Source organism: Moschus berezovskii, chromosome 7 (genome assembly GCF_049115385.1).
Source record: "Moschus berezovskii isolate FMDL1 chromosome 7, NW_MosBer_1.0, whole genome shotgun sequence".
Taxonomy (NCBI): Eukaryota; Metazoa; Chordata; class Mammalia; order Artiodactyla; family Moschidae; genus Moschus; species Moschus berezovskii.
In genome coordinates this window covers 67,935,032-67,948,045 of record NC_142466.1, presented here as the reverse complement: position 1 = coordinate 67,948,045, position 13,014 = coordinate 67,935,032, and the positions used below count along the sequence as shown (strand labels likewise).

Here is a 13,014-nt window from a genome sequence, read left to right as displayed (position 1 = left end):
TGTTGGCAAAGTAATGTCTCTGCTTTTTAATATGCTATCTAGGTTGGTCAGACTATCTATCTAGATCTGATAGAGTGCCTGAAGAACTCTGGACGGAGGTTCATGACATTGTACAGGAGACAGGGACCAAGACCATCCCCATGGAAAAGAAATGCAAAAAAGCAAAATGGCTGTCTGAGGAGGCCTTACAAATAGCTGTGAAAAGAAGAGAAGCGAAAAGCAAAGGAGAAAAGGAAAGATATAAGCATCTGAATGCAGAGTTCCAAAGAATAGCAAGGAGAGATAAGAAAGCCTCAGCGATCAATGCAAAGAAATAGAGGAAAACAACAGAATAGGAAAAACAAGAGATCTCTTCAAGAAAATTAGAGATTCCAGGGGAACATTTCATGCAAAGCTGGGCTCGATAAAGGACAGAAATGGTATGGACCTAACAGAAGCAGAAGACATCAAGAAGAGGTGGCAAGAATACACAGAAGAACTGTACAAAAAAGATCTTCACGACCAAGATAATAACGTTAACGTGATCACTGACCTAGAGCTAGACATCTTGGAATGTGAAGTCAAGTGGGCCTTAGAAAGCATCACTACGAACAAAGCTAGTGGAGGTGATGGAATTCCAGTTGAGCTATTTCAAATCCTGAAAGATGATGCTGTGAAAGTGCTGCACTGAATATGCCAGCAAATTTGGAAAACTCAGCAGTGGCCACAGGACAGGAAAAGGTCAGTCTTCATTCCAGTCCCAAAGAAAGGCAATGCCCAAGAATGCTCAAACTACCGCACAATTGCACTCCTCTCACACGCTAGTAAAGTCATGCTCAAAATTCTCCAAGCCAGGCTTCAGCAATATGTGAGCCGTGAACTCCCAGATGTTCAAGCAGGTTTTAGAAAAGGCAGAGGCACCAGAGATCAAATTGCCAACATCCGCTGGATCATGGAGAAAGCAAGAGAGTTCCAGAAAAACATCTATTTCTGCTTCATTGACTATGCCAAAGCCTTTGACTGTGTGGATCACAATAAACTGTGGAAAATTCTGAAAGAGATGGGAATACCAGACCACCTGACCTGCCTCTTGAGAAACCTGTATACAGGTCAGGAAGCAACAGTTAGAACTGGTCATGGAACAACAGACTGGTTCCAAATAGGAAAAGGCATTCATCAAGGTTGTATATTGTCACCCTGCTTATTTAACTTCTGTGCAGAGTACATCATGAGGAACGCTGGGCTGGAAGAAGCACAAGCTGGAATCAAGATTGCTGAGAAATATCAGTAACCTCAGATATGCAGATGACACCACCCTTATGGCAGAAAGTAAAGAGGAACTCAAAGGCCTCTTGATGAAAGTGAAAGAGGAGAGTGAAAAGGTTGGCTTGAAGCTCAGCATTCAGAAAACAAAGATCATGGCATCTGGTCCCATCACTTCATGAGAAATAGATGGGGAAACAGTGGAAACAGTGTCAGATTTTATTTTGGGGGGCTCCAAAATCACTGCGGATGGTGACTGCAGCCATGAAATTAAAAGACGCTTACTCCTTGGAAGGAAAGTTATGACCAACCTAGATAGTATATTAAAAAGCAGAGACATTACTTTGCCAACAAAAGTCCGTCTAGTCAAGGCTATGGTTTTTCCCGTGGTCATGTATGGATGTGAGAGTTGGACTCTGAAGAAAGCTGAGCGCCGAAGAATTGATGCTTTTGAACTGTGGTGTTGGAGAAGAGTCTTGAGAGTCCCTTGGACTACAAGGAGATTCAACCAGGAGATCAGTACTGGGTGTTCATTGGAAGGACTGATGCTAAAGCTGAAACTCCAATACTTTGGCCACCTCATGCGATGAGTTGACTCATTGGAAAAGATTCTGATGCTGGGAAGGATTGGGGGCAGGAGGAGAAGGTGACAACAGAGAATGAGATGGCTGGATGGCATCACCGACTAGATGGAGATGAGTTTGAGTGGACTCTGGGAGTTGGTGATGGACAGGGAGGCCTGGCGTGCTGTGATTCATGGGGTCGCAAAGAGTCGGACACGACTGAGCGACTGAACTGAGGCTGGTCATAACTTTCCTTCCAAGGAGTAAGCGTCTTTTAATTTCATGGCTGCAATCAGCATCTGCAGTGATTTTGGAGCCCAAATAAATAAAGTCGGACACTGTTTCCACTGTTTCCCCATCTATTTCCCATGAAGTGATGGGACCAGATGCCATGATCTTAGTTTTTAACCCAAGGTTAAATTGTTACATATAAGGAGAAGGGGGTTTGCTCATTTTGGTCCACAATCATGCTTGCTGATTTTTTCACTTACGCCTTCCTATTTTATACAGTATCATCTTTCAGAAGGTTTTTCTTACTCCAACATTGTTTTTTAAATTGGCATTTGGTTTTAAAATTGGTTTTACATATATCTTGAGCCATCATTTTCTGTATGGTGAGGTAGAAACTAAAACTTCTCAGATGGCTTATCAGTTGTTCCAATCATTTATTGGATGGTCGTTTGTTTCCTTTTGGTTAGAAATGTCACTGTTGTCATAGAGCAGTTACTAGGAGATAGTTCTTCAAATTAACAAATGGTTGGGTATATTAAAAAGTATGTTTTTTAAAGTAATAAAAACCTACTTTTAATCATGTGATTGTATATTAGATTGTGTTACTTGTATGCTGAGAATTTATAGCGTCAGTTTTTTTCCTTAAAGCAAATATATGTAGTCTAAAAAGCAGTATTCTTTTTTCTAAACAGAAGTTTGCCTTATTGAAGGCTGTTGTGCTTATTTAGGTGGCCTTACTCAGAAAAATAACCACTCAGTGTAGTGGAAAGTGGTGAATTAAGGGTTTGAATTAAGGGTTCTGGTTTCAGACCTGCTACTTCACTGACTGCTCCTTTGTGCAAGTCAGCCTGTCTGTGTTTTGTTTTGCTCAAACTGCACGCATAACAATCCCTATCCTGCCGATTTCCGAGTATTGTTGAGAATTAGATGGGATGATGGATATTAAGGCACATGTAATTGGTAAAGCAGGTTAAATGTAAGGAATTACTGCATCTTAACTTTTCCTCCCTTTCTTTTGTAGGTAGTGTTGGTGCTTCTTTTCAGTGCCAGTCCATCCATCACGACCACATTTGCCATGATGACAGTGACAAGGTGAGGTCTGCGTTGATGTCTGCAGTGGTGGAAACGCATGCTGCCCTGTATCACTGAATTCACTCGCATAACTCGGGATGTAGGGGCAGGAGAGTGTGACTCGGGGGCACAGTGTTGAGACAGAGGGCCTTTCTGGTTTGCTGCTGGGTTGTTAGACTGCTCCAGAAAACTTGCAGGTAATTCCAGGAGGTGGGCTGGACTCCTGGTGACCCTTCCGTTTCCTTACCCCCGTTCCTGTCTCTGTCACTGCACTTCCTCTTTTCCTGAACAGCTTGGACGGATTATCTTAATATCCGAACAGGTGTTTCCAAAACTGATAACTATCTCAGCAATTTGTGTGTGTTTCCAATTTGAAATATCTTCGACATTCCAGTTTGGTCTGTTTTGTAGTTGACTATATTATGGCTTCTTCTTATACTTTATTACTCAGTTTCCAAAGCCCAATTTAAATGTTGAGGATTGAAAATGGAACCTGTCTGATTCATACCAAAAAAACCTGCTTTAGGCTTGTTTTGTTTTTTAAATCAGGTCCAGACTTTTGATATTTTGCTTCTGTTCTTTTATCTGTAAAGAAACTGATCTTTGGGGGCTTTTCAGTACTCAGGAGCACCCGTGATGACCCAGGCCTTGAAGTGAATACTATCGTGGGCTTGGTGTTTGGAACCTCTGGCTGCTGATATTGGAAGGGCTTAAATTCAGTCTTTTCCATCATCAGTTTCCAGTGGTTTCCCTCCCATTTCCTGTGTCTTGTGTACAGGAATGTATCACTCCCTTGGTAGTTTCACCAGGCAGACCAATCCAAGTGATGTTTTTCTCTGCTGTTTTAATCAAGATCCTCCTCCCTCATCCTGTTGGAGCTTGATCAAGAAGTTGGTTGAACATTGGGATTTTCCAAATGGCCTTTGTTCTGTGTGTTGATCTCTCTATGAGCTTTGCTCGGTCAGATTTTGGTTTGTTTATGGAGAGGGTGGTATAATTTTAGTATTCTAGATTCTCTCTTATTATGATAGTAATACAGAGGCATGGGCTTAACTTTTAACTTCTTTCAGAATCAAGCCACTGAAAAAGACTTCTAAACTATATAGTTAGCTCCCTAAAATGTAGTATACCACAGATTTTAGAAATAAGCATCTGAAAATAAGACCAATGATAGAGACAAAATGCAAAATCACTTTAGGTCAGTAATGCTACAAGCCGTTGTGTTACATAATTGTAAAAATGTGTGGGGGTTAAATTTTCTTTCCCCTACTCAGTATAATATGCCTCTATCCTTACAGTGGAGAAGCCAGGTTTAGAGTCTAGAGATGAGGTTTCTGTCCACCTCTGCCACATATTTTTTTATCTACTTTAAAATGATTTTCTTCCTAATTTCTGAACCTTTGTATAACTGATTTTGTGCTTTTAGGATGGGGTCTCTCCTGAAATACATGGGGAGAGGGAAGAGAAATTTGAGGGATTTTTGTCACTTGATCAGCCTATCAAAGAAGTGTCAGAAACTGCTCTGCTCTCCTCTCTCTCCTGCCTACCACGCATGTATCTATGGCTGTCTCCCAGAGCGAAATGGAGAGAATGGATTAGGGTCTCTTGAATATATTTATAATTTATTCAACTGATTCAGTCAGCAAATAATATTTGTTGATTGGCAGCTATGTTTCTAGGCACTTAGGGAATACATCAGGATACAAAACAAAGAAAGATTGCTGTTTTTTCATGACTGTGCAGTCTGACTGGTGAGGGGGCAGACAATAAATGTAATATGTTGTACAGTATGTTACAGTGAGCACAGTGGGTTGAAGAAAATGTACAGCAGAATAAGTGGGATGAGGACCACCAAGAATTGGATGGGAGAGATTACAGCCTTGAATAGGATCATTAGACATCATTCTGGGAAGGAGAGTGGTAGACAGGATAAGAATCAGATTACTATGTTTGTAGCAGCTTCTGACTTCTTTCTTTCTATAATAAATGGATATTGTTTTTGCAAAGCAGCAGTGAAACTTGCTCCCTGATACATGCCACCTGGATTATGTGTTCTTTTCTCTCTCTCTCTCTGAAAATTGACAGGATTATAGAGCACAGCTAATTCAACCCTGTTTTTAAAATAAACTTGGAAGCTGTGATCCCAGTGGAGAAAAGACTCCATTCCAAGGAGTCACCCTGGAGTGCTGGGGCTAGATCAGTTCTTCTATCCCTGATACAAGCCATGTAAAATAATTGGTTATTTCTGAACACATTTTCAAAACACATTGATGCTTACTATCCTCACTTAACTTTCAGGCATGGTTCATTTCTCAGATTTGGGAACAAAAGTTGATGTTTTTAAAAGTTGTCTGAATTTGTAACTAATGCATGTGTGATAGAGGTGAAACCAAGGAGTAAAAGGGCCATTCGTTGTACATCCCTTCTACAGCCTTGCAAGTGGCAAGCCCTCAAATTCCATGATTGAGCTTGTTTTCCAACTTAAGTTTCTCTGCTGCTCTACCTCAGCTTCACAGTGCTGGAAGGAGCTGATTGCAGCTCTGAGGTTTACTGTTGAATACTGTGAGTTACATACTTTATATTTATAAATTTATAAGTTTATATTAGGCACAGCAATTCACACAAAGCCCTCTAGGAATATTTTTATATTCATTTATAATGTCACATCCCATAATTTCCAAGTAGCAAACATCAATTATATATTTGAGTACCTACTATAAACTAAGCATTGTTTTAGGCATTGGAGACAAGTATAGTGAACAAAACAGACAGGAATCCTTACTCTTAAGGAGCTTGCTTTCTCTGTAAATGGTTAGGGAGATGGCAAAACATAATTAAAGGTACTGTTAGTTCATTTGTGTTATGCAGAATAATAAATCAGGTAAGGGATATAGGAGTATTGGGAGAAGATTGCCTTCCAAACACCCTTTGAAATAGGGATTGTTTTATTCCCATCTGTAGGTGAGGAATGTGAGACAGATTAAGTAATTTGCCCAAGATTACCCAGTTAATAAGTAGTAAACAGGGATTCAAACCCAAGCTCCTTAATTCCAGAGTCTGTATTTGACCAACTGAAGAAATCTGTTCCTAATGTCGCTCTACCTACTCAGCTCTGACAGGCTCAGAGAAAAACGTATCTTCTAGTGAAGGCCCTGGAGAACCACAGTGAACCAAGTCAGTTGGCAGGCAGTTTTGGCTTGTGGGTTTTTTCCTGTCCAGCTCTTTTGACATCCAAAAGGATTCATGACTGTTACTCCAGGCCTCTCTAACCTGACAGCCTTGCTTCATACTCAGAAACCTGTGCTTCTTTGTAAGAAACCTCACATTGTGTGTTGCTGTATTGCACTGATCAAATGTGATGGTTATGTAAAAGTACTTTAAAAGTATAAAGAATAGGGGAAATATGTGATTGTGATAGCATATTTATGTTTCATTTAGGTACTGAAATTAACCTAACTCAGCTAATGTACTTGAGATACTTGGAATTAAGTAGTCATCTTCACAGTAAGAATAAGCCTGGCATGGGGGAATAGGTCTGTCCTGAGGATGAGGTAAAACATTGAATAGTCTGATAAGAGGAGACTTCTGGTGAGAGGAATTAATTTGTAGCTTCAATGGTACACTTTCTGAGTGGCCTGGCAATATGTCTGGGAAAGCTGGCCATTTGAGAGAAGGAAATGGGAGAGTTCTTTCTAAGCATGTATGTAAATGGCTGGTCAGAGCAGAAGTCCTTTCTGGACAAAAATTCCTTGTGCTGGCCTTCAGTCCTTTGGTCACGGAAGAAGGCACCTATCCGATTTGTGTATGGTTATCCTACACACACAGCTTTCAGAAAGGTGGGAGATGTGCTGTTGGTTTTTCTTCCGTGACTGTATACTTCCTTTTATCTTTTAAATATTCAAGTTTTTAAAAAATTACATGGTAATTAAAAAAAAATGCAGCAATACGTTCAATCCCTCTTCCCAGAAGTTTACAGCCATTGGAGTTTTAGTATTAACAGGATTTTTAAAGTTGTATTTGTACAGAGTATTTTTCATCTTTGCAAACAGTGGTTTTTTAGTATATTCAAAGAGTTGTTCCTCTATCTCCACCATCTAATTTTAGAACACTTATCATCACCACCCCCCAAGAAACCCATACCCTTTAGCAGTTACTCCCCATTATTCCTCCCCCCCCCCTCAGCTCCTGGCAACCACTAATCTTTCTGTCTCTGGATTTGCCTGTTCTGCACATTTAATATAAATAGAATTACAAAAAAATGTGGCTGCTTGTGTCTGGCTTCTTTCACTTAGAGTGATGATTTCATGGTTTGTTTATGTTGTAGCATGAATCAGTACTTCATTCCTTTTCATGGGTAAGTAATATTCCATCGTGTGGAGCTAGCACATTTTGTCTGTCAGTTCCCTAGTTAGTGGATATTTGTTTCTATGTTTTGGTTATTATGAATAACACTTTTATGAACATTTTCCTGTAAGTATGTTTTTGTTTTCACATGATTTTAACATTTTGAGGAGCTGTCAAACTCGATTTTGACATTTTGAGGAGCTGTCAAACTCTTCCAAAGTGCCTGTACCATTTTGCATTCCAACAAATGCCTGAGGGTTCCAGTTTATCCACATACTTGCCAATACTTCTTTTTCCTGATTGTCTTTTAAACTACAGCCACTGTAGTGGGTGTCAAGTAGCATCTAATTGTGGTTTTAATTTTCATTTCTCTGGTGACTGAGTATGCTGAGCATCTGTTTATATGTTTATCGTCCATTCTTAAATCTTCTCTGGTCAGTTAAAAAATTTCAGTTAAAAGTCTTTTTATTGTTCTTGCCCCTTGTGCTTTAAAACAAGAGAGAAAAACAAAACCAAATCTCCCTGTGCCCCGTATTATATAGTTACATCTGTTTATTAGGGAAATAGAAATAGATTGTTTTAAGTAGATACACCATCTTTCAGTAGATAACACTCTTAACATGCTTTTTTTCCTTTAAATTTTTCTTTGCATTCTTTGTATGGTTACAATAAAACTAAACTGCACTGATTATCTATGGTTGTGTAATTAATTATCCCAAAACTTAGTGGTGCAAAGCATATCTCTTAGTTTCTTTCACGGTTCTTGGGTTCTCTGTGCCCAGCTAGGTGTCTCTTGCTTGGAATTTCTCATGCATTTGCTGTCAGATGGTGGCTAAGGCTGGAGTCATCTCAGTGTCTTCACTCACATGTCTGATGGTTGATGCTGATTGTTAGGTGGGACTTCAGCTGGGGTCCTCAGCATGAGCACCTGTAGGTAGCATGGTCTTCCTCACAGTATGGCAGCTTGATTCTGAGAGAGACCAAGAGAACCAGGCATGTGCTATATGGCCCTTTATGCCTAACTTCAGAAGTTATAAAGCTTCACTTCCACCATAGTCACAGGCCTGCTCAAATTTAAAAGGAGGGAGCATCGATCCCACCACTGGGGAAGAATGTCTTCATAACGAGAGAATGAAGGACGGGAGAACTTATGGTCTTCTTGAAAGTATAATCTGCACATTATATACACATGAGACATCAGTTGGCTGCATAATGTTGCACTGTAAGGATACATGGTAATTTATTTAACTCATCTTTGACTGTGGAGCTTTAGGTCATTTTTTTAAAATTGTGCATTTATTCAGTTCAGTTCAGTTGCTCAGTCGTGTCCGACTCTTTGCAACCCCATGAACCACAGCACACCAGGCCTCCCTGTCCATCACCAACTCCCGGAGTTCACCCAAACCCATGTCCATTGTGTTGGTGATGCCATCCAACCATCTCATCCTCTGTCATCCCCTTCTTCTGTCCTCAATCTTTCCCAGCATCAGGGTCTTTTCAAATGAGTCAGTTCTCCTCATCAGGTGGCCAAAATATTGGAGTTTCAGCTTCAACATCAGTCCCTCCAATGAACACCCAGGACTGATCTCCTTTAGGATGAACTGGTTGGATCTTGCAGTCTAAGGGACTCTCAAGAGTCTTCTCCAACACCACAGTTCAAAAGCATCAGTTCTTCGGTGCTCAGCTTTTTTTATAGTCCAACTCTCACATCCATACATGACCACTGGAAAAACCATAACCTTGACTAGACGGATCTTTGTTGGCAAAGTAACGTCTCTGCTTTTTAATATGCTGTCTAGGTTGGTCATAACTTTCCTTCCAAGGAGCAAGCGTCTTTTAATTTCATGGCTGCAATCACCATCTGCAGTGATTTTGGAGCCCAGAAAAATACAGTCAGCCACTGTTCCATTATTTCCCCATCTATTTCCCATGAAGTGATGGGACCAGATGCCATGATCTTAGTTTTCTGAATGTTGAGCTTTAAGCCAACTTTTTCACTCTCCTCTTTCACTTTCAACAGGTTCTTTAGTTCTTCTTCACTTTCTGCCATAAGGGTGGTGTCATCTACATATGTGAGGTTATTGATATTTCTCCCAGCAATCTTGATTCCAGCTTGTGCTTCCTCCAGCCCAGCATTTCTCATGATGTACTCTGCATAGAAGTTAAATAAGCAGGGTGACAATATACAGCCTTGACGTACTCCTTTCCCTATTTGAACCACTCTGTTGTTCCATGTCCAGTTCTAACTGTTGCTTCCTGACCTGCATACAGGTTTCTCAAGAGGCAGGTCAGGTGGTCTGGTATTCCCATCTCTTTCAGAATTTTCCATAGTTTGTTGTGATCCACACAGTCAAAGGCTTTGGCATAGTCAATAAAGCAGAAATAGATGTTTTTTTGGAATTCTCTTGCTTTTTCGATGATCCAGTGGATGTTGGCAATTTGATCTCTGGTCCCTCTGCCTTTTCTAAATCCAGCTAGAACTTCTGGAAGTTCACATATTGCTGAAACCTGGCTTGGAGAATTTTGAGCATTACTTTACTAGCGTGTGAGATGAGTGCAATCGTGTGGCAGTTTGAGCATTCTCTGGCATTGCCTTTCTTTGGGATTGGAATGAAAACTGACCTTTTCTAGTCCTGTGGCCACTGCTGAGTTTCCCAAATTTGCTGCCATATTGAGTGCAGCACTTTTACAGCATCATCTTTCAGGATTTGAAATAGCTCAACTGGAATTCCATCACCTCCACTAGCTTTGTTTGTAGTGATGCTTCCTAAGGTCCACCTGACTTCACATTCCAGGATGTCTGGCTCTAGGTGAATGTGAGTGATCACACCTTCGTGATTATCTCGGTCGTGAAGATCTTTTTTGTACAGTTCTTCTGTGTATTCTTGCCACCTCTTGATATCTTCTGCTTCTGTTAGGTGCATACAATTTCTGTCCTTTATTGAGCCCATCTTTGCATGAAATGTTCCCTTGGTATCTCTAATTATCTTGAAGAGATCTCTAGTCTTTCCCATTCTATTGTTTTCCTCTATTTCTTTGCATTGATCGCTAAGGAAGGCTTTCTTCTCTCTCCTTGCTATTCTTTGGAACTCTGCATTCAAATGGGTATATCTTTCCTTTTCTCCTTTGCTTTTTGTGTCTCTTCTTTTCACAGCTATTTGTAAGGCCTCCTCAGACAGCCATTTTGCTTTTTTGCATTTCTTTTTCTTGGGGATGGTCTTGTTCCCTGTCTCCTGTACAGTGTCACAAACCTCCGTCCATAGTTCATCAGGCACTCTATTAGATCTAGTCCCTCAAATCTATTTGTCACTTCCACTGTATAGTCATAAGGGATTTGACTTAGGTCATATCTAGTGGTTTTTCCCACTTTCTTCAATTTAAGTCTGAATTTGGCAATAAGGAGTTCATGATCTGAGTCACAGTCAGCTCCCAGTCTTGTTTTTGCTGCCTGTATAGAGCTTCTCCATCTTTGGCTGCAAAGGATATAATCAGTCTGATTTTGGTGTTGACCATCTGGTGATGTCCATGTGTAGAGTCTTCTCTTGCGTTGTTGGAAGAGGGTGTTTGCTATGACCAGTGCATTCTTTTGGGAGAACTCTATTCATTTAGCAAACATTTACAAGTGCCTACTCTATGCCAGGCATACCTGCATCAACAGAGTACCATGGTGAAAAGACTGACAAAGAAGGTCCTTCTTCGTAGGGTGCTTACTTTGTGGAAGAGGCAGAAAATGAACTGTATATGTAAACAAGTAAATAATCAGATACTCTAAAGTACTGTGCAAGTAGTTGAGCAGTTGGCTGCTCTAGTTAGGTATTCGGGAAGGCCTTTAAGAAGGTTACACTTAGGCTAAGATCTGACAGATGAAAAAGAACAAATGGAGAAAATCTGGGCCATAGAACATTCTAGGGAGAGGCAACAGCTAGTGCAAAAGCCCTGATAGAAATAAAGAGAAGGAGAGCTGATGTACTCCAGCAAGGTGGATGAGGGTAGAAATGGTGATATGAGATGAGGTTGAAGAGGTTGGTATGGACGAAATTGAGTGGATCTTGGTAAGCCAGGGAAAGAAGTTTAGATTTTATTCTGCCTACATGGGAAGCCTTTGGAAGGTTTTAAGCAAAGGAGTGACATTATATATTCTTTTACAGTATCCCTTTTGCTGCTGTGATAAGAATTTTTAAAAATTATTGTTAAAATCTGCAAGACAAAATTTACCTTCTTAACCATTCATTTAGGTGTACAGCTCAGCAGTGTTAAGTACATTCACATTGTGCAGCCAATCTCCAGAACTCTTTTACATTGCAAAATGAAAACTATATTCATTACACAATAACTTACTCTTCTCCCAAGCTCTGGCAATCACTCTTCTACTTTGTCTCTTTGTCTCTTGAGTGCTCTGTATACCTAATATAAGTGAAGTCATATAATAGTTGTTTTTTTGTGACTGACTTAGCATAATGTTGTCAGTGTTCATCCATGTTGTAGCATGCTTCAGAACTTCCTTCCTTTTAAAGGGCTGAATAATATTCCACTATGTGTATAGCACATTTTGTTTATTCATCCATGGATGGTCACTTGGGTTACTTCCACATTTTAGCTATTGTGAATAATGCTGCTAGGACCCTGGGTGTACAAATACTGCTTCTAGATTCTGCTTTCAACTCTTTGGGGTATATGCCTAGAAGTGGAATTGCTGGATCTTTTTTCCCCCTATTTTTAATGTTTTGGCGAACCACTGTTCTGTTTCCTGAAGTGACTGCACCATTTTACATTCCCACCAAGAGTGTACAAGGATTCCAGTTTTTCCACATCCTGTCAACACTTTTTTTTTCTGTTTTTGTATTTTTGTTTAATAGTAACCTCCTAATGAGTGTGAGGTAGTATCTCATTGTGGTTTTGATTTGCATTTTCCTCCTGACTAGTGATGTTGAACATATTTTCATGTGCTTATTGGACATTTTAACATCTTTGGAAAAATGTCTATTTCAATCCTTTGCCAATTTTATAATCAGGTTTTAGTTTTTGCTTGGCTGTAGTTCTTTATGTGTGTGTGCTTGTGTGCTAAATCACTTCTGTCATGTCCAACTCTGCAACCCTATGGACTGTAGCCTTCCAGGCTTCTCTGTCCATGGGATTCTCCAGGCGAGAACTCTGGAGTGGGTTGCCATGTCCTCCTCCAGGGGATCTTCCCAACCCAGGGATCAAACCTACCTCTGTTAGGTCTCCTGCATTGGCGGCAGGTTCTTTACCACTAGCGCCACCTATAGTTCTTTATATATTCTGGATACTAATCTCTTATCAGATATGACTTGAAAATATTTTCTCCTATTCCATAGGTTCCCTTTTCACTCTGTTGCACTGATGTTTTTATTTTGAAGTAATCCAGATTTATCTATTTTTTTCTCTTGTTACCTATGAGTTTCAGAATGAGATCTTCCTTATATATGTTCTAAGATTATAGTGGTTTTCTTTTGTTGGAATAAGGAAAAGGGAATTCCTTGTGGTCCAGTGGTTAAGATTCTGCACTTCCAATGCAGGAATCACGGATTGGATCCCTGGTTGA

At 40.1% G+C, this 13,014-nt stretch overlaps 1 protein-coding gene across 5 annotated transcripts in view; it reads left to right on the top strand.

Moving 5' to 3' along the window:
• RNF38 (ring finger protein 38) overlaps positions 1–13,014 on the top strand; it is a 129,087-nt gene that overhangs the window by 54,364 nt on the left and 61,709 nt on the right. For all 5 annotated transcript variants that reach the window (XM_055427062.2, XM_055427061.2, XM_055427060.2 and 2 more), the window contains exon 2: positions 3,058–3,128. In XM_055427062.2, the coding sequence (XP_055283037.1) occupies positions 3,058–3,128 (71 nt within the window). The remainder of the gene's footprint in view (positions 1–3,057; positions 3,129–13,014) is intronic.